The sequence below is a fragment of the Moschus berezovskii genome, chromosome 4 (assembly GCF_049115385.1).
Source record: "Moschus berezovskii isolate FMDL1 chromosome 4, NW_MosBer_1.0, whole genome shotgun sequence".
In the NCBI taxonomy this organism is placed as follows: Eukaryota; Metazoa; Chordata; class Mammalia; order Artiodactyla; family Moschidae; genus Moschus; species Moschus berezovskii.
In genome coordinates, this window is record NC_142463.1 from 56256994 (window position 1) to 56283271 (window position 26278).

General features: G+C 36.7%; 1 protein-coding gene across 1 annotated transcript in view; it reads right to left on the minus strand.

The window, feature by feature from the left end:
- ADGRL4 (adhesion G protein-coupled receptor L4) overlaps positions 1-26278 on the minus strand; it is a 146755-nt gene that overhangs the window by 35706 nt on the left and 84771 nt on the right. Inside the window, exons 3-8 of the mRNA XM_055402030.2 lie at positions 25155-25307; positions 12982-13052; positions 12022-12201; positions 11733-11916; positions 10259-10375; positions 6452-6654 (exon numbers count right to left, since the gene is read on the minus strand). Of these exons, the coding sequence (XP_055258005.1) occupies positions 6452-6654; positions 10259-10375; positions 11733-11916; positions 12022-12201; positions 12982-13052; positions 25155-25307 (908 nt within the window). The remainder of the gene's footprint in view (positions 1-6451; positions 6655-10258; positions 10376-11732; positions 11917-12021; positions 12202-12981; positions 13053-25154; positions 25308-26278) is intronic.

The following is a 26278-nucleotide window of genomic DNA, read 5'->3' on the forward strand; positions in this document are numbered from 1 at the left end:
TTATCAACTGAGATCATGTAGGAGCTTCCCAGGTGGCACAGTGATAGAGAATCTTCTTGCTAATGCAGGAAATGCAGGAGACCAGGGTTGAACTCCTGAGTCAGGAAGATACACCTGGAGGAGGAAATGGCAACCTACTCCAGTGTTCTTGCCTGGAAAATTCCATGGACTGAGGAGCCTGAAGGGCTACAGACCATGGGGTTGCAAAGAGACAGACATGACTGAGCACTATCATGTATCTCATCTAGAATGCTGAATGACATATCTTTATTATCTTCAACAAATATTTATTGAGTACGCACTAGCTGTTAGTCATTGATCTAGGTGCTAAAAATAAAACACTGAACAAAACAGAAAAAGTGTTTGTATTGTTGATTTTACATTCTAATGAGAAGATGCTGTTGCTGCTGCTAAGTCACTTCAGTCGTGTCCGACTCTGTGTGACCCCATAGACAGAAGCCCACCAGGCTCCCCCATCCCTGGGATTCTCCAGGCAAGAACACTGGAGTGGGTTGCCATTTCCTTCTCCAATGTGTGAAAGTGAAAAGTGAAAGTGAAGTCGCTCAGTCGTGTCCAACCCTTAGTGACCCCACGGACTGCAGCCTACCAGGCTCCTCCATCCATGGGATTTTCTAGGCAAGAGTACTGGAGAGGTTTGCCATTGCCTTCTCCGAATGAGAAGATGAGAAATTATTAAATAAGCCAGGGAAATGAGAACAGGGTTAATCTGAGGAAGCTTCTCACGGGAAAAGATGTTTAAGAAAATACTTCAATTAAGTGACAGTGTGAGTCCTAAAGACTTGGGAACAGAGGGTTCTGACAGTTGTAATGGAAAATACAAAAGCTCTGAAGTGAGACTCAAGGAAGGTTTTCCAGAAATAAAAGCCAATGCAGTTCCAGTAATGAATGAGGTAAAGTGTGGTGAGTGTAAGATCACAGATCACAGGGGCTGATCAAATAGATTACAGGATGATTGTGCAATGAATAGCAGAGTTCTCCTTATCATATATTAATATTAACTAATCATAACACAATACCTAATGCACTGTAAGTTTTAATAAGTTATTCATAGAATGCTATATATCTATGCTAGTTTATCTTATAGCAATAGAAACTATTTACAATTATATAACAATTTATAGTTAACCAGCTGCTTTCTCACCCACTTTGTTTAATCTGATCCTCCAAAGAGCCTTGTGAAGTGGGTATTGTGTTAAGAGACTAAGATATGTCAAAACTGTATTTAAGACCTGGTGGCTCGGTGGTAAAGAATCCGTCTGCCAAGCAGGAGATGTGGGTTCGATTTCTGAGTTTGGACATGACTTAGTAACTAAACAACAACAATAAATCATTGATAAGTGGAGTAAAACAGAGTCAAACATAAATCTTCAGATTAAATATTCATTAAAGAAAATATTGCTGGTGGTTTAGTCACTAATCCATGTCCAGCTCTTGCGATCCCATAGACTGAATCCCACCAGGCTCCTTTGTCCTTGGGATTTCTGGAGTGGGTGGCCATTCCTTTTCCAGAGGATCTTCCTGACCCAGGGATCAAATCCAGGTCTCCCCATTGCAGGCAGATTCTTTACTGAGTTGGTAAGGAAGCCCATATGTACACTACCATGCATAAAATAGTATTGGCTTCTCTGGTGGTTCAATCGGTAAGGAATATGCCTGTAATGCAGGAGACCTAGGTTTGATCCCTGGGTTGGGAGGAACCTCTGGAGAAGGAAATGGCAACTCCTCAGTATTCTTGCCTGGGAAATCCCATGGAGGGAGGAGCCTGGCGGGGTACAGTCAGGGTCACAAGAGTTGGACACGATATAGTGACTAAACCAAACTACCACCACTTAGGCAAGGCAGAGAAACCAGAGATAAAATTGTCAACATCTGTTAGGTCACAGAAAAAGCAAGAGCATTCCAGAAAAATACATCTACTTCTGATTCACTGACTACACTAAAGTTTTGACTGTGTGGATCACAACAAACTGTTCAGTTCAGTTCAGTTTTTCAGTCATGTCCAACACTTTGCGACCCCATGAACCGCAGCATGCCAGGCCTCCCTGTCCATCACCAACTTCCGGAGTCGATTCAAACCCATGTCCGTTGAGTTGGTGATGCCATCCAACCATCTCATCCTCTGTCATCCCCTTCTCCTCCTGCCTTCAATCTTTCCCATAATCAGGGTGTTTTCCAATGAGTCAGCTCTTTGCATCAGGTGGCCAAAGTACTGGAGTTTCAGCTTCAACATCAGTCCTTCCAATGAACACCCAGGACTGATCTGCTTTAAAATGGACTGATTGGAACTCCTTGCAGTCCAAGGGACTCTCAAGAGTCTTCTCCAGCACCACAGTTCAAAAGCATCAATTCTTTGGCACTCAACTTTCTTTATAGTCCAACTCTCACATCCATACATGACCACTGGAAAAACCATAGCCTTGACTAGACGCACCTTGGTTTGCAAAGTAATGTCTCTGCTTTTTAATATGCTATCTAGGTTGGTCATAACTTTGCTTCCAAGGAGCAAGCATCTTTTAATTTCATGGCTGCAATCACCATCTGCAGTTATTTGGGAGCCCCCAAAAAATAAAGTCAGCCACTGTTTCCCCATCTATTTGCCATGAAATGATGGGACCAGACGCCATGATCTTAGTTTTCTGAATGTTGAGCTTTAAGCCAACTTTTTCACTCTCCTCTTTCACTTTCATCAAGAGGCTTTTTAGTTCCTCTTCATATTCTGCCATAAGGGTGGTGTCATCTGCATATCTGAGGTTATTGATATTTCTCCTGGTAATCTTGATTCCAGCTTGCGCTTCCTCCAGCCCAGCATTTCTCATGATGTACTCTGCATATAAGTTAAATAAGCAGGGTGATAATATACAGCCTTGATGTACTCCTTTTCCTACTTGGAACCAGTCTGTTGTTCCATGTCCAGTTCTAACTGTTGCTTCCTGACCTGCATACAGGTTTCTCAGGAGGCAGGTCAGGTGGTCTGGTATTCCTATCTCTTTTAAGAATTTTCCACAGTTTATTGTGATCCACACATTCCAAGGCTCTGGCATAGTCAATAAAGCAGAAATAGATGTTTTTCTGGAACTCTCTTGCTTTTTCGATGATCCAGCGGATATTGGCAATTTGATCTTTGGTTCCTCTGCCTTTTTTAAAACCAGCTTGAATGTCTGGAATTTCACAGTTCACGTGTTGCTGAAGCCTGGCTTGGAGAATGTTAAGCATCACGTTACTAGTGCGTGAGATGAGTGCAATTTTGTGGTAGCTGAGCATTCCTTGGCATTGCCTTTCTTTGGGATTGGAATGAAAACTGACCTTTTCCAGTTCTGTGGCCACTGCTGAGTTTTCCAAATTTGCTGGCACATTCAGTGCAGCATTTTCACAGCATCATTTTTTAGGATTTGAAATAGTTCAACTGGAATTCCATCACCTCCACTAGCTTTGTTCATAGTGATGCTTCCTAAGGCTGTGGAAAATTCTTGAATTGATGGGAATATCAGACCACCTTACCTTCTTCCTGCAAAACCTGTTTGCAGGTCAAGAAGCAACAGCTGGAATCAGACATGGAACAATAGACTAGTTCCAAATTGGGAATGGAGTATGTCAAGGCTGTATACTGTCACTCTGCTTATTTAACTTATATGCAGAGTACTTCATGTGAAATGCTGGGCTGGACAAAGCACAAGGTGGAATCAAGATTTCTGGGAGAAATATCAATAACCTCAGATATGCAGATGACACCACCCTTATGGCAGAAAATGAAGCAGAATTAAAGAGCCTCATGATGAAGATGAAAAAGGACAGTAAAAGAGCTGGCTTAAAACTCAACATTCAGAAAACTAAGATCAAGGTACCCAGTCCCATCACTTCATGACAAATAGACGGGGAAACAATGGAAATAGAGAGAGATTTTATTTTGGGGGGCTCCAAAATCACTGCAGATAGTGACTGCAGCCATGAAACTAAAAGATGCTTGCCCTTTGGAAGAAAAGCTATGACCAACCTAGATAGCGTATTAAACAGCAGAGACATTACTTTGGTGACAAAGGTCTTAGTCAAAGCTATGGTTTTTCCAGTAGTCATGTATGGATGTGAGAATTGTACCATAAAGAAGGTTGAATGCCAAAGAATGATGCTTTTGAACTGTGGTGTTGGAGAAGACTCTTGAGGGTCTCTTGGACAGCAAGGAGATGAAACTAGTTACTCCTAAAAGAAACTCTGAATATTCATTGAAAGGACTGATACTGAAACTGAAGCTCCAGTACTTTGGCCACCTGATGTGAAGAACTGACTCATTGGAAAAGACCCTGATTCTGGGAAAGATTGAAGGCAGGCAAAGAAGGGGATGACAGAGAATGAGTGGTATCACCGACTCAATGGACATGAGTTTGAACAAGCTCTGGGAGACAGTGAAGGACAGGGAAGCCTGTCATGCTGCAGTCCATGGGGTTGCAAAGAGTCAGACATGATTGAGTAACTGAACAATAACAACAAATACGTAAAATAGCTAGTGGGAAACTGCTGTATAGCACAGGGAGCTCAGCTGAATGCTTTGGATATCCAAATGGGTAGGATGGGGGTGGGGTGGTAGGGAGGTTCAAGAGGGAGGGGAATTTATTCATATATAGCTGATTCACTTTATTATACAGAAGAAACTAATACAATATTGTAAAGCAATTATACCCCAATTAAAATAGCACAGAAAAACCATGAGACCATGTAAAAGAACAATATTTTTTTTTCCAGGATCAAAAGGTCATTTGCATTTAGTATCTGTAAATATCTAAACTTAATTTCCATTTGTAAAACATTTCACACCTTCTTTTTCCCTCAACAGAATGCCAATCAATGTTTAGGTCTGAGCTACTAGTTATTTGGATTTTCTATACACTTAAGTTTCTCTCTATATCTGACATCTTTCTTTATAGTGACACGTCTGGACCGTATGCAAGCATATAGAGTGGTCCCTTGATAGCCACAGGTGATTGATTCCAGGACTCCTGTTCATTTTGAAAACCACAGATGCTCGAGTCACTTCCAGAAAATAGTGTTTGCATCTAATTTATGCACATCTTCTCATATATTTTAAATCATCTCTAGATTACTTATAATATACAATAAAATATAAATGCTATAAATAATTGATGGCCTGCAGTAAATTCAAGTTTTGCCTTTTGGAACTTTCTGGAATTTTTCCCCTTCAAATATTTTCCATCTGTGTTTGGTTGAATTCATGGATGTGGAAACCTGTGGATATGGAAGGCTGACTATATGTTCTTTGAGTCCCCTGTTTCCCATAAACATGCAAATACAGTTTTCAATTTGCATGACAACCTTGCCCAGCTTCAAGGTTCTCTAAATGGAGCTTCTGAGGCACTTTAATCATGTACTAGGACTGAAATTCAATTGAAAGCCCAAGGAAACATCAACGGTATGCAGCAAACAATATGATTTCGTGTTTCCCTGTTCACTTTTAGGTCTATAAAAAACCTAAATGCTTGGTTGCTCCTAATCATATTTTTTTCATTGTATGGTTTTAATTATATATGGATTTGAAAAAAGATTTAGAATAACAAGAAAAGAGTAAAGTGGTCTCAGATGATTTCTTTAGGAAAAAATGTTATGAACTTCTCTATGATTTCACTGTAATCAGCACCCAAATCCCTCCAAATATTGTTTTATATGACAATTATTAACCAAACATTTCCCTCACTACAAAAGTAATATTTATCTCTTTGATATATTTTTATAACTTATTCCTTGAAGGTACAGAGATTAAAAAATGAACAATGTACTTTTAAAACTAAAATGTAGTTTAATTTCAGAGATCAAATAGATAAAATTCTTTGGTATTCATTAGAAAGTCTAAAAAGCACTGAAAGTTCCAAGCTATTTTTATTTTTAGCTACACAGTTTTTTAATAGATATCATTTTATTTATTTATTAATATTTTTGGCTATGATGGATCTTCACTGCTGTGTGTGCTTTCTCTACTTTCAGCAAGCAGGCGCTATTCTTCAGCTGCCTTGCGTGGGCTTCTCTTTGCAGTGGCTTCTCTAGTTGCAGAGCATGGGCTCTAGGATGTGGGCTTCAGTAGTTGGGAGTGTGTGGGCTCAATAGTTGCAGTTCTTGGGCTCTAGAGCACAGCATCAATAGTTGAGGTGCATGTGCTTAGGTGCTCTGTGGCATGTGGCATCTTCCTGGACCAGGGATCGAACACTTGTCTCTTGTATTGGCAGGCAAATTCTGAGCCACCGGGGAAGACCCCAAAATATTTTGTAGAAAAATTAGCTGAAATCACTTTTTTCTTTTAATTTGATTTTGAATTTGTAGGTTTAAACTCAAGAATTCACATACAATTAAAGTGATACAACAACAAAAAAAACTCATTTCTTTGAATGTTTCACAATAATAATTAATAGTCACTGGAATTTCAACTTACCTTTATGTGACTTAATGTAAATGTTACTTTTTCAAGTTCATATAATGTGGGGGGGTTTGAGCTAATTGAGAGTGAAATTACTGAAGAGATGACTCTTCCCTCTTCTTCAGCTTTTTCATAGCTTTGAGGTTCCAATAAGTTGTCAGATGATGAAAACAGAGGACCAATGCTCTTATAATATAAAAATGCAACTGCAACACTGCCTGTCAATCAAATAAAGGTATTCAGAAAAATTCTTAAACATAATAGAGGCAGTTACACACATTCCCTTATACTGAAATGTGGGTCTTATTATATCTACGCTCACATCATCAAGCAATATTGAAACAGGTTCTCTGACCTCTATGACTCTGATCATGGACTGCAGCATCTCCTTGTCACAAATTACAGTTAGGAGAAATTCTGTCCTAGATATTTACATCCAAGTGCTGAGTAAGAACCAAGGTGTTAAGTATACTTATTTGAAAAATAAAATCTTGACTTACTACTTTGCTGGGCAAGTATATGAATTAGAAAGATATTGGTAAAAAATTACAGTATAACAAAAAAGATTTATAGTATTAAGAAAGTTTATAACTGAAGAGTAGTGAGATGCCACTGAGTTCAATCTCATGCCCACAGAAATGTTTCCTATTTAAATTAATGACATATAGTTATGCTGTCTCAGGGTAGGGAATTTATTGTCTTTCAAGGCAGCCATTTTTCCGCACCCTCATACTCCCCAGATGCAGCACATCAGCACATAGCCCAATACTAGGAATGTTACCAGATCAGTCCATACTATCTCACGACTATTTTTCCCTTAGCCTGGACTCTGCACCTGCTTTAACGGATCTCAGGTTGCCTTGGTTTCTGTAGCAGTTCACTACCACTGATATTAATAGTGTGAACAACTCAACGTCAGCATCTATTGTCTTTTAAAATTCCCATTTTCACTTAGGTCATGTACCTTCTCTGCTGTATAGAATAACAGATGGTAAATTGAGGAATTTATATTCAGAATTTATTTATTTAGAATTAGAAGTTCTGGTTTTAGTCATTGCTTATATTTGTCTGTGCCTGGGTAAACTTGAACATTCTCACGTAAAACATCATGAGTGAATAGTGATATTCTCCTTGGCTATTTACTTGGATACGGTGGAGACCATGTAATGTCATTATATGAGAGAGTTGTCTGTAAAATTTAAGATGCTAATTAAGATGATTATTGTTATACTTATTAACTGGAAACATTTTATGCTTGCTTTGATGCTTGAAAAACTTAGGAATAACTATCATATTCATTTGTTTCCTCAAATTTGTGACACCAGTAAATAATCTGAAAAGCATAAAATAATCACAATCATTAATACAAATGTTGACAATGTCATCAAAAACAAAGGACTGTGACACAAAGCTGGAACTCTCCACATCACAATTTATTTAATATACTTATTAGTAAATAGTATTCTTTGGATATCATTATGTGAGCTAGAAGTTTCAAAAATATATCACTATGCTTTCAATCTCAGTCTAGAAAGGTACCAAAGACACCACTAAGAGTCTTGCTGACATTCAGATACATTATATATTTTCCTAAACTGTCAGCTCAGAGAAATAATGTTAGTATACCATGTTTGAGCTAGTAAAATTATGACGGCTCTAGGAGATTGGCAACTAACCCAGCATTTGCTATGGACAGACCTGGGTCAGAAGCCGAACCTGGAAACCTCTTAGGTGAACCTGACCTAGTCCAGTTGATGAACAAGTTCATACAAAAGCAACTTCTCAGAGGCTGTAGGAGGGGATGGTTCACAATCAAATGAAGCAGCATAAAGATAACATGGATTTAAAACTATGAATCACTCTTTTCTAAAGGAAACTATTTTCTAATATAAATTTTGGGTAAAAGAAGATACATACCACATAGAATGGTTCAAAATACCTTTTTAAATTTTTTCTGAATATAGTTTCAACATTTGTTCATTTTTATCATTTGGAACCTATTTTAATTTCCATAATTTCTCACGAATTCTAGGCCTGATCTGGCTTTTAATTTTCATATCAGTTCAGTATCTATTTTTGTAAACTAGTTCATTCATTAACGACAGACACCAAAATTCAGTACATAAAAAATATTAAAAATCCATCTGTGCCTCCTGTATTTTCCTACTAATGACATTATGCAGCTTTTAACTAATGCATGTTTCCATTAACGGATTTTGTCAATAAATGAATAATTGCATGTAGACATCATTGAATGGGTTTGATCAGTTTGTTACACTTGTCCTTCTTTTAAAGATTCAAACTTGAGGAAAACAAATTTTCTTTCTCTGAATTCTTGAGAGCCAGTATTACTGTCCTTTCAAATATCAGAGTTTGCATGCATGATTATGAAATATAACAAATCTACCGTACACTCAGACAGGATCTCTTTGAGATATTAATTCCATGAAAATTTCATCATCTGTCACTATGATAAGTATTTTCAATGTCTTTATTCTCAGTTTCTAAATCCTACTCAAATTGTCTTTGAAAATACAACAGTTTAACACATTCTTTGGATTTGCTCCTAAATATTATGTGTGTGCTTGGTTAATTAGAATATGATATAATGGGGTAAGAACCATAGGTTCAATGGCAGTATGGCTTAGTTATTTTTGCTTTTTTATGGCCATCTGTTCCTACTTTTGAATAAAAAATGACAAGAAAAAAATTGAGAGGATAATATCAATGGATTAGAAAAACATTTTTCATTAGTGCTGTAAACATTTTTTTAAAAAGATATTTTTTTCTGAGAATGAAAGCACAAACTGTTTTTTAACAATAAAGACAATGTATTTTTTTAAATAAAATGATGTCTATAAAGTGATATATGTGTATTATTACATATATTTTCCATTTTATGTATGATCACCTATACTTGCTTTGAGAAAATATTATGATCATGCTTTCTTTAGGTAATATATTTTGACCTATATAAGAACAACAATATTTCTATTATCAGCAGGGTTGTTACTTTTTTTTTTTTTCTAAGTGCATTGCACTGAGGACAGATAAATGGTTAAACTAGAATAGCAGCTGCTAGCTTGTCTGTGGTTAGGTGACAAGGAAAACCTGGTTAGGGCTGATTTCTATGTTAACTCCTTCCCTTCAAGTTTTAGGTCTGTATTATCTGTTACGTATATAGACACACATCCATTAACTTCTTGTGCTTAAGTTTTATTGTCCACAAAGTGTGGATATTAGCTAGATAATATAAAGTCATCTGTTAGTACTAGCACTCTTGGATCACATTTCTTAAGAAACCCTGCTTTTAGTTTAGTTGAAGAGTTACTGTACAAAGACTAAAATGAACAGATGAGAAATTCAAGCTTAAACAATAACTTTCTACCTTTTTTGAAACAACTATTTCTATTCGTCTTCCTCACACAAACCCAAATTCAGGCTCACAATGAGAAATATGAAGGATTTCTGAAGAAGAACTATTAAAAGGACTTAATGAAAATTATAGCATCTACTGACTTCTGCAAAATCAGGAATAAGACGACAGTTCCTTTGTATATTTCTGCTGGGATCCTAACAATATTAGACAATTACAGATTTCGAGGGTCAAGGACAAGAAGGATCTAGCTATGAGCTAAAATTCTCCCCAGGTATTTTTACCATAACAAAAATCTCAAATACAAATACAGAATTTTTATGTATAAACATAAAATATTTTTCCATAGAAAACCACACATGTTATAAGCACATATGATACAAGCAAATGTATGGTATTTATTGTAAAACATTGATATATTGTTTATAAGCTTGTCAAAGTCCTACCATTTGAATCATATGCAGTTTTTCTCTTTGGAAATATCTTTATATTATCTCCATCCATATTCATATGGGGATGAATATATTTCATGTGATGTGAATCAAAAAATAAAGTTTTGAGAGCTGAAACAAAAATATGAAAATAATAAATTCTCTGAAATGACTTTAATTAATATATTTAGTTAGAGAGAATTTGATCCATCATTATTGTATTTCAACTCTTAATTACATCAGGTAGAATGAACATATTCTGAACATGACGTCTAGACATTATAATTTGTATTTAAAAATTTGATTCAAGTTTAGTATTTTTATTATACTACAGCATTCATCATTTAATTCTATCTCTATCAATAAAATAAAAGAAAATATGTACACAAAGAAGCTATAAATCATAATTAATAAAGCAGACAAGCAATTACAATGTATTAGAGGATTATACCTATTTATAATAAAACATAATTTATTATATACAGTGACTGAATTAAATTCTTGAGTGATAATTATCTTACCTGTGCATAGTCACTTTTTCATGAACAGATACAGAAATTTAAGCTTCTATATATGAGTCACAATGCTTGTTATCTTAATTTTGAGTAACTGGTGTATCCTGATGACATAATGATTTTTGTATATCTACTACTGCAGAGCAGGACAGTATCCAGAAAATATAATAGAGGTGTATGCGATGACTATTTCAGAAAGTGTACCTTGTTGCCTCAGAACAACTTTACAGGCAACCTCAGTTTGATCCAGATTCTTAAAAGTGTCAAGCATGAGATTTCATAAAGCAGGAAACATTCTAATTTATTATGTTAATTGCTTTATATTACTGAAAGGCAAAGGATTGCTAATGAGAAATTAAAATATACTACATTCATGACAAAGATATATGCCCAAAGGATTTCAGCATTAAAAATAAGAATCAGACTATTGCAGAAATAATAAAAATTATGCTTGTGAAGTGGTGTTAGAAATCAGGATGGCATAACCTTTAGGGGTCAGGGAGTGGTTGGCAAGGGGTATGAGGGGTCTTCTGAGGTGTTATTATACAGATGTGTTCATTTTGTGAAAATTCATCAACTTATATTCGTTTGATAAGTACATTTGTCTTTATATGTGTTATAATTCAATAAAAGTTTAACTTTAAATATATTACATCCAGAAAATCTATTTGTACTATCACCGGTCAAGACAGATCCTGCCAAGTCATGAGATGACAAGGAAGTAAGGTTCTCTGAGCGTTTAAATGCTAAACAGTTCAGAAATAGGAAAAGGCAAGTAGAAGAAAAATCTCATGCATTCATCCTTTTTATTCAAACTTCATTCATACCCACTCTTGTGATATGCATCATCATTTACGCCTGCACTGATAAACAACTGCCAATTTAATTAACAGCAGTTTAGATACTTTTCATCTCTTTTGACAATGGCTTCTTTGGAAACCACTATTGCCTTGAGATTGACCTTGACTTCTTACCTATATCACTTGAATTAGTATCAAACTGAGTGGTCTTTTGAAAGTTCTGAGATATCCTTAAGGTAGCCTGCTCAGCAGTATGTATCAGTTTTGTAAGATGAGTTCTTCTCTGATTTGTAGATAACTTGTCCCAAACTGTAAATGTATCCTTTTGAACAAAATTATTCAGAGTTTTTACAAATTCCTGTTGGAAAAAAAGTGTACCTTTTAAAAATGTTGGAATCTTACATTAATCACAGATGTAAGGAAAATTTTAAACTTATATTGAGTTAAAGCTCAACATACTTACAGTAAGAGTTGAATTAGAAAAGGTGTCCTTGGCTGAATTTGTGCTGTTCATATAACCCAGTAATGGGGATGATTCAGCTAATACTTCTGTATATGTAATTATATCTATTGGTGAAAGATCTTTCACAGAATTTCTATAGACTTCTCGTAGCAAAGCCACAGGTTCTTCTATGTGTCTAATCTGAACAAATAAGAGTCCAAAAAAGAAAACCAGCTTAAAGCACTACTGGATCTTTGCAAGAATATTGGTTACATGTTAAATATATTGTTTTTCTCTCTTACACATAAGCTGTCAGACTACAACTAAACCCTAACATGAAGCAATGAAACCTGAAATTATTAACAAAGGATTAGCAAATAGCTTAAAAAGCATAGAAGCTACTTCAGAAAGGCAACACACATTTGAATTTATCATTTTAAATTAGCTTTTAAAATTTATAATAAATCATGACTTAATTTGAATTAGGTTTTAGTAAACCAGAAAATTTTTTACATGATAAAATGACAATTTGCTTTACCAGATTGCTAATGAGTCATGTTGAAACTTCTAATCACAGGACAAAAATTCATGGATGTCTTACTCTTTGAAATAGTATTACTTTGGTGTACAAAATCTAATTGCATACAACTATGTCTCCTTAGAATGTGGAAATGGCCTGTGATCAAAATGTGTTTTTACTATTTTATCCATCAAATTTCTTAACACATTGAAATAACTTGCCAGTGTACAGAATAGTGAAAAAGTAACTTACATTAAATGTATGTCTTCTTCAGTATTTCGGGGATTTTCAAATTAACCCTGACACCCAAACAGAGTACTTGGATCTCTATATGTAAATATTTTCAACTCTACATGAAGATCAATGGTTTGTTACTCTTAAAAAAATGTGCCTTTGGAAAAATTTTAACTGAAACCAAAATGTCAAAACAGAATAAAATTTAGTTCAACTCTTTTACTCACTTTTGTTAAAGTTTTATTAATATTTTCGGCAATACAGGCATTATCTAAATGGCAGTCTGGATTCACAATTTCTGTAGAAAAAAATAGTTATGTATTAAGTTTCAAAAAATATTTTCCCTAAGATAATTATATTGACTCCAACGATTTTGCTCAATTATTTAGACATTAGAGAACATTCTTAACATTTGAGTTTTATTTTCATTTATTCATGAAATTTCATTTATTTCAAACATTTTCATTATTATTTATCTTAAGTTTTACTCCTAATAAAAATTCACTTATTTTTATTCGTTAAAATGCAAACTATTTTATGGAAAATAGAAAGTTATAGTTACTGAAAGGAAATAGGGTATATGGGATCAGTGGTAAAGAACCAGTCTACCAGTGCAGGAGATGTGGTTTGATCCCTGGGTTAGGAAGAGCCCCTGGAGAAAGAAATGACAACTCATGCCAGTGTTTTTGCCTGGGAAACCCCATGGACAGAAGGAGCCTGGCAGGCTACAATGCATGGAGTCACGTGAGTCGGACATGACTTAGTGACTAAACAACAATTACATAAAACATGTAATCTATATCTGCCATTAAATAAAACATCTTCCATTATTTCAGGACTATTGGCATGTTTCTTGGAAGGTGTAGCTCTTTGATACTTCACAACTATGCAGCAATATTTTATATGGTGCTTTAAGATTTTGTTTTTTGATGTGGACCATTTTTAAAGTCTTTATTGAATTTGTTACTGGTGGATCAGCTGGTAAAGAATCCACCTGCAATGCGGGAGACCTGGGTTTGATCCCTGGGTTGGGAAGATCCCCTGGAGAAGTAAAAGGCTACCCACTCTAGTATTCTGGCTTGGAGAATTCCATGGACTATATAGTCCATGGGGTTGCAAAGAGTCGGACATGACTGAGTGACTTTCACTTTTTTGGCTGTGAGGCATGTGGGATCTTAGTTTCTCAACCAGGGATTGAACTTGCCCCCGCCCCCCACCTGCCCCCATATTGAAAGGTGAAGTCTTACCAACTGGACCACCAGAGAAGTCCCCATAGTGCTTTTATAATATATACAATTAAATAGCATATTTATTTTGGCAATAAATGCTATCAATAGGTGTAAACTGTGATTTCCCGTGGATGTCTGATAACCTTCCCTGCTGGAACAGTTATAGCCACCATTCACTTTTTTACACACTGCATGATCACCACAGGCAAATGATTCACTGCCCTCATCAATATCTGGAACTATTTGAAAAATTAAGATTTTAACCTACTGCTCATAGTTGCTGCTGCTGCTGCGTCACTTCAGTCGTGTCCGACTCTTTGCGACCCCATAGACGGCAGCCCACCAGACTTCCCCGCCCCTGGGATTCTCCAGGCAAGAACACTGGAGTGGGTTGCCATTTCCTTCTCCAATGCATGAAAGTGAAAGTGAAGTCACTCAGTCGTGTCTGACTCCTAGTGACCCCATGGACTGCAGGCTACCAGGCTCCTCTGTCCATGGGATTTTCCAGGTAAGAGTAGTGGAGTGGGTTGCCATTTCCTTCTCCACATATAGTTGCTACTTCATTGATAATAGTATTACATACTGTTAGTAATTTCAAATAAAATTACATAAGAAAGTAAGAAAAATGCCATCATCTGGAAAAGGACAGGGCAAACTTAGCTGCATATATTTTCAGCTTTCTTTTGGTCAATCCATTTTGACAATATATTGAAAATGTTATTCATAGACCAACACTTGAATTGCTTTCTGAACAGCAGGATTCATCAGCAAAATTATTAAGTCATAATTTCCATCATTGATGATGCAATGTTTATTCCTAATTAAATAAAAATCTAATTAAAAAACACATTTAGAATTCTTTGTTTTCTAGTATAAAATTAAACTGATTGTAACAACTCATTTTAGAATAATATGGGGAGCAAAAAAAAAGAGTAGCCCATTTTATTTCCAAAGCCTCACTTTTCCATATGTGCATGCTAAGTTGCTTCAGTTCAGTTCAGTCACTCAGTTTTCGACTCTTTGTGACCTCATGAACCGCAGCATGCCAGGCCTCCCTGTCTGTCACCAACTCCAGAGTCCACCCAAACCTATGTTGATCGAGTCAGTGATGCCATCTAACCATCTCATCCTCTGTCATCCCCTTCTACTCCTGCCCTCAAACTTTCCCAGGATCAGGGTCTTCTCCAATGAGTCAGCTCTTTGCATGAGGTGGCCAAAGTATTGCAGTTTCAGCTTTAGCATCAGTCCTTCCAATGAACACCCAGGACTGATCTCCTTTAGAATGGACTGGTTGGATCTCCTTTCAGTCCAACGGACTCTCAAGAGTCTTTTCCAACACCACAGTTCAAAAGCATCAATTCTTCGGTGATCAGCCTTCTTCACAGTCCAACTCTCACATCCATATATGACCACTGGAAAAACCATAGCCTTGACTAGACATACCTTTGTTGGCAAAGTAATGTCTCTGTTTTTTAATATGCTGTCTAGATTTGTCATAACTTTGCTTCCAAGGAGCAAGCGTCTTTTAATTTCATGGCTGCAATCACCATCTGCAGGGATTTTGGAGCCCAGAAAAATAAAGTCAGCCACTGTTTCCCCATCTATTTCCCATGAAGTGATGGGACGAGATGCCATGATCTTAGTTTTCTGAATGTTGAGCTTTAAGCAACTTTTTCACTCTCCTCTTTCACTTTCATCAGGAGGCTCTTTATTTCTTCTCCACTTTCTGTCATGAGGGTGGTGTCATCTGCATATCTGAGGTTATTGATATTTCTCCCGGCAATCTTGATTCCAGCTTATGCTTCTTCCAGCCCAGTGTTTCTCATGACGTACTCTGTATATAAGTTAAATAAGCAGGGTGACAATATACAGCCTTGACATACTCCTTTTCATATTTGGAACCAGTCTATTGTTCTATGTCCAGTTCTAACTGTTGCTCCCTGACCTGCATATAGGTTTCTCAAGAGGCAGGTCAGGTGGTCTGGTATTCCCATCTGTTGAAGAATTTTCCACAATTTATTGTGATCCACACAGTGAAAGGCTTTGGCATAGTCAATAAAGCAGAAATAGATGTTTTTCTGGAACTCTCTTGCTTTTTCGAGGATCCAGCAGATGTTGGTAATTTGATCTCTGGTTTCCCTGCCTTTTCTAAAGCCAGCTTGAACATCTGGAAGTTCATGGTTCACGTATTGCTGAACCCTGGCTTGGAGAATTTTGAGCATTACTTTCCCAGCGTGTGTGATGAGTGCAATTTTATGGTAGTTTGAGTATTCTTTGGCATTGTTGTTCTTTGGGATTGGAATGAAAACTGACCTTTTCCAGTCCTGTGGCCACTGCTGAGTTTTCCAAATTTGCTGACATATTGAGTGAAGCACTTTCATAGCGTCATCTTTTAGGATTTGAAATAGCTCAACTGGAATTCCATCACCTCCACTAGCTTTGTTCACAGTGATGCTTCCTAAGGCCCACTTGACTTCACATTCCAGGATGTCTGGCTCTACGTGAGTGATCACACCACAGTGATTATCTGGATCGTGATGATCTTTTTTGTATAATTCTTCTGTGTATTCTTGCCATCTCTTCCTAATATCTTCTGCTTCTGTTAGGTCCCTACCATTTCTGTCCTTTATTGAGCCCATCTTTGCATTAAATGTTCCCTGAATACTCTAACTTTCTTGAAGAGATCTCTAGTCTTTCCCATTCTGTTGTTTTCCTCTATTTCTTTGCATTGATCACTGAAGAAGGCTTTCTTATCTCTCCTTGCTAGTCTTTGGAACTCTGCATTCAAATGGGTATATCTTTCCTTTTCTCCTTTGTTTTTCGCTTCCCTTCTTTTCACAACTATTTGTAAGGCCTCCTCAGACAGCCATGTTGCTTTTTTGCATTTCTTTTTCTTGGGGATGGTCTTGATTCCTGTCTCCTATACAATGTCATGTACCTCCACCCATAGTTCATCAGGCACTCTATCAGATCTAGTCCCTTAAATAGATTTCTCACTTCCACTGTATAGTCATAAGGGATCTGTGTCCAACTCTTTCCGACCCTATGGACTGTAGCCCTCCAGGTTCCTCGGTCCATGGGATTCTTCAGGCAAGAATACTGGAGTGGGTTGCCATTTCATACTCCAGGAGATCTTTCCAACCCTGGGATCAAACCCATATGTCTTATGCTTCCTGCATTGGCAAGGAGGCTTCTTTATCACTAGCATCATCTGGGAAGCCCCTCATTTTTCCGTATAAGTTAACCGAAAAAATTAAGATGTAGCAGAATGTGTGATTCAGTGCCTTTAAAATATTATCAAAATGTATAACTTTTGTTTAGGGTATATTTTGCTATCATTCTTAATACACAGTCATCATAGGTAAAGTAACAAATTATACAGAATGAAGTCTTAGATTTTCAGTAGCTATATATCAAACCTACAATAAAAGTGGTAGGTTATAAACTCACATAATTTATATTCTTAATTTAAAATTTTGCATACTATAGTGGAGAGTGAAATATATATTAAAATTATAAATACAGTATAAATACTCTGCCAGTAGGCAAAGTTCCAATATGGAATGATTCCAAGGGACTGAACAGTCCAGATAATTACCTTCAGTTCAGTTCAGTTCAGTCGCTCAGTCGTGTCCGACTCTCCGCGACCCCATGAATCACAGCACGCCAGGCCTCCCTGTCCATCACCAACTCCCGGAGTACACTCAAACTCATGTCAACAGAGTCGGTGATGCCATCCAGCCATCTCATTCTCCGTCGTCCCCTTCTCCTCCCGCCCCCAACCTTTCCCAGCATCAGAGTCTTTTCCAGTGAGTCAACTCGTCGCATGAGGTGGCCAAAGTATTGCAGTTTCAGCTTTAGCATCAGTCCCTCCAATGAACATCCAGGATTGATCTCCTTTAGAATGGAACTAATGCAAAAATTTCTGTGCTCCTGTCTAGCTCTGACATCTTAGAGCTATTCTATGTTAGAGAATAAGTCTGTAATTCTGAATATATAATTTGATTTTTAAAAAACTAATAGAATGACACACTACTGTTTGCCGTTTTATAAAGTGAGAGTGATCAAAATCCAATTAAAATGTCATCTCACTAGATATATAAAATGTAGCTGATCCCAATTTCTCATTTTAAAAATGCAAAAATGGTACAAACACCTCTGCCCCCCGTTAAACCTCACACAACCATGCAGTAAGTCTCGCCTGTTCTTAAAGAAATTTCCATTTGCTAAAAAGGTGATGGTACTGGATTTAAGAAGATGATTAGTGGGCCTGGAAAAGCAGTAGAAAACGCCTCGTTCTTCTGCCAAGGCTATGTGGCTATGATCTGTCTGTGTGTGCTCGCTCACTCAGTCATGTCTGACTTTTGGCAGCCATGTAGACTGCAACCCACCAACCTCCTCTGTCCATGGAATATTCCAGACAAGAGTACTGGAGTGGGTTGCCATTCCCTCCTCCATGGGATCTTCAGACCCAGGGATTAAACCCACATCTCCTGCATCTCCTGCTTTGTCAGGCAGATTCTTTACCACTGTGCCACCTGGAAAGTCCCCAGTCATGATCTGTATTACCAAGATATCCAAGTCCTCTACTTTTAAAGGAATAAATGCTGCCCTAGCACCTTCACTCTCTGCCTGAATTTCTACACACATGTAATCATAAACTGTCACTTCACACACACACACACGACAGAAACAAAGGAGGGGGTGATAGCTGTTGGCTCTTGAGAAGAGCCAACAATGTGGAGAATCATTAGGGAAAACTTTCCAGTTTGGGCTGAAGTAAAGATGCTAGTGGACAGCAGACTTGAATTAATATTTTTCATGAAATCAAGAAGTGAGAAAAAAATAAAAGAAAGCAAAAGACTATAGTCTTTTTTGGAGCAGTGTTGAATAAATCATTGGTGTCGCACCCAAAAGAGGATAATACCCCAATGAAGGTGTGAAGAGATCCATGAAGTATCATAAATGGAACAATTTATTTCATGGGAAAGAAAGCTATGTTCTCTGAATACCCTTATTTCACATTTTCAGATGCCTTCTTTGGTGAATTGGAAATGAAATGTTGATTTCGCTCAATTTCAAAATCATTTTAAAAGGTGCAACTTTTCTTGGGAACTTTATCCCAAATCCAATCTCTGAACAACATACTGATTTTAACCTTGCAAAGGCCGTTTTCATCCTCCCTCATTCCTTTGGACATAAGTGTACACAGTCTTGGGGTTCCCTGGTGGATCAGAGTATCGTTGCTCTTGACGGTTTCAGCTTTCCCCTGTGTATTCTATGCACCCTGTGGTCCTTATTTTGGGTTCTCTGCTATGGTTTCAGCTCTCCTAGCACCCACTCAGCTGTTTGCTATTCCAGCATGTCAGCCTTGGACCAACTAAGGTATTTCAACTTCTGAATTCACCAAGAGACAGAATGTTAATCTTAAAAATAATGAGGTCATACCCTTGGAGATGAATATTTAAAATTTGGATTATGCAAATTTTATATTCTGACTCCAAATATTCTAGAAGAATATTAATCACCCTACCAAAGATATGTTTTTCAAACCTTTGTTACCCCATCAAAGACATGGTTTCTGAATTATTTATACTTTCCTTGTTTACATTACTTTTCCCCTACGTTTTTACTAAAATGTAGACGTTAAGTTTGCTATCCTTCTCACTCTGGGCTTCAGTAGGAGAACTTACTGAGTTTAACGTAGTGATGGAATGTGTGGCCAGCACAACTGGCTGTGTGCCAGGATAGTCAAGGAGCTTCCACTATCCTTAGCATTTCACTCTAACCTCCTTGCCGCCTAGCAGTATGAAAAGATTCCTAAAATACTGAAAAAGTATCCCATGCTCAAATAGGATAAAACTGACTTAGCCAAAATAAGTGTGACTGCCATTTTACATCACGATCCACAATGATATCTCTTGCAATTTCTTGCAGGACCTAGGAACTGATAAAACCAGTATGTATCCTCCTTCCTACAGGTAAAGGTCCTGTGGAAGACCTTAATTCAAATCCTGACTCTAATATCCATTAGCTCTATGACCCTGGGTGGTACCATAAAATACCCTTAACTCAAAAGGGTTCTTTTTCATAACAAATGAGGAAATGTATGTAAAGGTGTCTGGAGGGGTGCCTAAGGTACAGTAGGTGCCTGATATTGTAACTGAGAATCAGGTCCAATGATTCTATTCAGATTGTGTGTTTCCTTAATAGCATAAGCTCTGTGAGTATGTAGGTTTAGAGAAAACACACTGATAATAAGTGTCTTGTTAAATTGCCATGTTTTGGTACTCCCCAGAGCTGTAAAAGAGAAAAAGCACCCTTTCCCCCATTTTAGTGAAAGAGAAATTGCTGTCATATAATTATTTCAACTAGGCTAGAACTGACAAGCTGTATTTAATAAGTGACCCACTTTTTCCATTACCAAACTAACACTAAGCTTAACACCAATAACTTGATTATCACTAAATGTAAGTATGTCATAATATGCACTTCCTTGTTCTGCAAATCAAAAAATTCATTTGCGTTTTCACTAATACAATTATGCTTGTTTTTCATGTCTACGATGAGTCAAACAAGCAGCATTTTATCATAATCTTCTTTCAAAACATGATTATATGATTGCTTTAATTTTCATAATTTTCATCAATACCTGAATTTTCTAATGTTGCGTAACTCACAAACTACAAAAAAAGAAAAAGATAAAATGTTCAATTACTGGAAGTAATTTGCAAAGACAAAACTGAATTTTAATATTATTCAAAGTCAGAAAAAAAAGTCTCTCAGAGTACCTAAGACAACAGGACATAAAAAAAATGACAAGCAGTAAACACTGCTCTTATGAACACAGGAAACATGAAGTCCTTGGGTTCTACTCATTTGGTTTTGGAAAATCATACTACTGAATGCCTTAGTTTCCCCACTTGTGAACAATATCTCTTGGGAACTGGGCACCAGAAGTTCTATTTTACTGTGATTCCAAGAAGAAAAATAGGAATGATGCTCAAACTCACTCAAAGCCTCCTCCAACAACATTACTTCATCTGTTTAAAAAAGTATTTCAAAAGACTAAAGATAAAGAATTTTGCTTGGGTAATTTCTTGTCCTGTACTGGAGGTTTTTCTTATATATTTATAGATGTTCTTAATGACTATAATTGGGCTTCCCAGGTGGCACTAGTGGTAAAGAACTCACCTACCAATGCAGGAGATGCAATCCCTGGGTCGGGAGATCCCCTAGGGTTGGCATAGCAACCCATTCCAGTATTCTTGACTGGGGAATTCACATGGACAGAGGAGCCTGGTGGGCTAAGAGTTGGACACAACTGAAGTGACTTAGCATGCATGCAATCACTATAATTACCAGATATGTCAAATTCAAGGATCAGCTAAACTTTCAAATCATAAGCAATACACTACAAGTTAAAACACTAAGGTAAAAAGAAAATAGAATTATGCTTCTCTGTTCAAATTCCCTGAAGATTATCATAGTTAACAATGAAAATTACTATAGGACTGGAAAAAAAACAGAAATGCAACAGTTACTCTGCTTCTGAGAAAAGCTTAATCTTTGAGGACAACAAAATTGGTGAGAATAACAATTTTCCAGAGAAAGACTTTTTTCATTGAATGATCAATCAAACAAAACAGGTGGAAACTGGAGGACTCAATATTGGACGGTATGCATGGTAAGTTGCTTTAATTGTGTCTGACTCTGCAACCCTATGAACTGAAGCTCACAGGATATTGGATATTGGGTTTTAATCTAAGTTACTGTGTTTAAAAGAGCTTAAAAGAGCTAAAAGGAGAATTAGCAAAAATGTAGGGCTCTTCCACAGTATCTCAATAATAACTGAGAATTGGGAGGAAGTCTTAAATTACAAATGTATTCAGTTTGGTCACTGGGTCGTGTACAACTCTTTGCAACCCCATGGACTGCAACATGCAGGCTTCCCTGTCCATCACAAATTCCCAGACTTTACCCCAACTCAAGTCCATAGAGTCAGTGATACCATCTATCCTCTGATCCTCTGTTGTCCCCTTCTCCTCCTGCCTTCAATCTTTCTCAGCCTCAGGGTTTTTTTCCAATGAGTCGGTTCTTCTCATCAGGTGGCCAAAGTATTGGAGTTTCAGCTTCAGCATCAGTCCCTCCAATGAATATTCAGGACTGATTTCCATTAGGATGGACTGGTTGGATCTCTTTGCAGTCCAAGGGACTCTCAAGAGTCTTCTGCAACACCACAGTTCAAAAGCATCAATTCTGTGGTGCTCAGCTTTCTTTATAGTCCAACTCTCACATCCATACATGACCACTGGAAAAATCATAGCTTTGACAACATGGACCTTTGTTGGCAAAGTAATGTCTCTGCTTTTTAAAATGCTGTCTAGGTTGGTCATAACTTTTTTTCCAAGGAGCAAGCATCCTTTAATTTCATGGCTGTAGTCACTATCTGCAGTGATTTTGGAGTCCCGCAAAATAAAGTCTCTCACTGTTTCCATTGTTTTCCCATCTATTTGCAATGAAGTGATGGGACCAGATGCCATGATCTTAGCTATCTGAATGTTGAGTTTTAACTTTTTCACTCTCCTCTTTCACTTTCATCAAGAGGTTCTTTAGTTCTTCTTCACTTTCTTCCATAAGGGTGATGTCATCTGTGTATCTGGGGTTATTTGTATTTCTCCTGGCAGTCTTGATTTCAGCTTGTGCTTCATCCAGTCTGGCAGTTCGCATGATGTACTTTGCATATAAGTTAAATAAGCAGGGTGAAAATATGCAGATTTGACGTACTACTTTCCTGATTTGGAACCAGTCTGTTGTTCCATGTTCAGTTCTAACTGTTGCTTCTTGACCTGCATACAGATTTCTCAGGGTCTTAGGAAAAATCACTACAAACAAAGTTCATGGAGGTGATGGAATTTCAGTTCAGCTATTTCAAATCCTAAAAGAAGAGGCTGTGAATGTGCTGCACTCAATATGCCAGCAAATTTGGAATACTGAGCAGTGGCCACAGGACGGGAAAAGTCAGTTTTCATTCCAAGCCCAAAGAAAGGCAATGCCAAAGAATGTTCAAACTACTGCACAATTGCACTCATCTCACAGGCTAGCAAAGTAATGCTCAAAATTCACCAAGCCAGGCTTCAACAGTACATGAACCATGAACTTCCAGATGTTCAAGCTGGATTTAGAAAAGGCAGAGGAATCAGAGATCAAATCGCCAACATCCACTGGATCATCGAAAAAGCAAGAGAGTTTCAGAAAAGCATCTACTTTTGCTTTACTGACTACACCAAAGCCTTTGACTGTGTGGATCACAAATGTGCTACACTTCCATAAAATGTTGGCTTTCGGTCATCTTTGTGTGTGTTTTCTCCGTGCCTATGATTAATTTTTCTCTAAATAAGAATTCTTTACGTTTAAGGGATACAGACAGAGAACTATATATCCCTCTGTGGACTGAGGTGTATCAAAAGTAAACATGATCAGATAAAAATACAAATGTCTTGTAGAGACAAGAGGGAACGGAAAGTACAGTTAAAATTGCATTAAATTTCAGTAATTAATGTGTTACACGTTAGATTTCTTCATTAACTGAAATTTTTCTAGTTATATAGCTACAAAGTTAGAACTTTAGTAAAGGTAAAGATATGTACACATTATATAACATTCTAAGACTAAAAACATGAGTTTAGGTTTGAGAAGTACAAACAGTGAGGTCTATACATTTCCTGGGAAGGTTTTAATTTCTCGAATATATTGTAATGACATAATCCAATAAAATTTTTTGCTGCAAACAATCCAAATAAAATTATAATTCAACAGAAACAGAATTGTTTTCTCATAATTTACATCATGTATGGCCTTGTAAAGTTTGATTCACTCTTATTTGCATGATCCAGATTCATGTGTGAGGTTTAAATGGTCACCCATTTGAGATTCCTGTGGAAATATCAGTGGCATTCTAGGTAGAAGATTGTGATTTTAACCTTCCCTTTATCCTAAATGTGTGACTCTGGAATAGTCTTTCACTTCCCTTGGCTGTAATAGGAGAATATAATCTACCTTATTTAGGTAAAAGAGAAAACGCTGTGAACTCTAAGTACACAAGACAGGATAATTTCTTTGATACAGACATTTCAATGAGAAATTCTCTTTGAACATTATCTCCTGACTTATCATGTATGTTAATAATAACATTGCTAGACTTCTCCTTAGCTCACTGATGAGAACTTTACTCGGTGCTGATCTTAAGCTTTTGTGTGACTGGATGTCTCCATGTTGCATGTTCAGTCCGGAGCTCATCTCATATCTAGCCTGGGCTATGTGATCAAACTCTCAGGGCCTCAGTTCATCCATTAATTTTATACATAATTATCAATTATAATCATACTTAAACTAGACAATTTTTAGAAACCATGATTAAGATGATTCATAATTTGTTTTTAAAGTTAATGTATTTGGTTCCAGAGAATCTGTCTCTGAAAACTGCTCATCTTGAAATTTCTACAATTTTCTACAATTTTTTTCTCAGACTATAGTACCTGATAAACCAAATGTGTGACCAAAGTACAATAGAATGACATTAAAAATCTAGATACTCTCTCACAATATTTTACTTAAGAGTTGAACTGCAATTACTTTTATCCCTCCAGAAGACACTGTAGTGAACTTCTAAATAAGACAGGGTTCAAAAAAACTGAATGCAGATCTTAAATGTGACAAGCTTTTGTTGTCAGCAGCAGAGCTGCCTAGAGTGAACATTACTAGTGTTCACAAGCAATGCCTATCTGAACACTTTCCAGGAAAACGCGGGGCCCCTCTCAGAGTGCATATTTATAAAGGCATCACTATCTGGTGATACCAATGGTAATTTTCTGGAGTGAATGTATTACTTTAAAGTGTAAGCATTTATTCTGTTATTTGCCACCTTGCTAGGTCTCATAATATCACAATTTTTTTTTTTTTTGTAAACTGATATTCTTTGTCTTATATTCTTGGATATACCATAGTAACTGATACCATATTGGAGAATTAAAAGAATTAATGAAGTTTCTGAAAGTATTAACAACTGGGGTACAATCACCTGACAGAATTTGATTTGGATATTACTTAATCTGTGGAGGTATAAGCAATAGAAGAATGGTATGAATTTTAAGATAGGTAGTTGAACTTACCTATGCAGATGGTCCCATCATTAGTGATAAACTTGTCCTGGTTGTTGCTGGATCTGAAACCAGGTGCACACATACAGTAGTAGCTTCCCTGTGTGTTCGTACAGTTAGCATTTTCACCACAGGACTGCGTTAAGTTTCCACACTCATTATCATCTGTGGGCATAGCAATAGAAAACATTATTTTTATAGAATTGAGATGAATGCCTAATATTTTCCATCAGTTTTTGGGAATTTTCCCTGTTAAATAGTACAAGGTATGTGATATTATTTCTAAGAAAAGTTGATAATAAGAATTCACATTACATACTTGATTATTCTTGTTTAAATGTAAAACCTTTGCAGTTACAAAGCAAAGTAGAAAGTCTTACTGCAAAAGCACTAAACATAGCTACTGAACTTTACTGGATTGTTTTTCAAATGTTTACATGTAATTTAAGTATCACAATGTTAATGAATATCTTATTGGTGAACTCACAATACTCAGTCAATAATCAGTCACAATAATACAATAATCAGTCAAAAGCATATCATAAGTTAACAATGAAAAATCAGAGATTACACATTGACTTTTTTAATCATGTACCATTTATTTTTGTCACTTACTCTCCAGAAGAACTTTGTGTTATCAGGTTTGTATCCCTTCATTTGTTCATTAATATATGTATTTGTTACCATATGCATTGTGTGATATATGAGAGTATACAAGCAGAAAAAAATAATAACATGATCCACAGTCCTTATCCTTATACTCTTATAATGTAATTTATCAGAGAAGATACTTAGGTTCATAAACCTTTTTTAAAAATTAGAATGCAGATTCATATCACCTGTCCAATAAATGAAATAAAAAATAAACGGTTCTCAGAAGTAATTATGATTGATTGGAGGAGACATTAGATCCCCTTCTGTGCTGAACTGTGCATCCCAAAAGGACATATTCAAGTCCTAATCTCCAGTGTCTGTGAGTGTGACCTTACTGGCAAATAGGACTTTTGCAGATATAATCAAGTTAAGATGAGGGTATACTAAATTAGGAGGGGGCCAAGAGTGGTGTCCTTATAATACATTATAATATAATATAATGGTATCCTTAGAAAATTTAGAAATGGAGCCACAGAAGACAA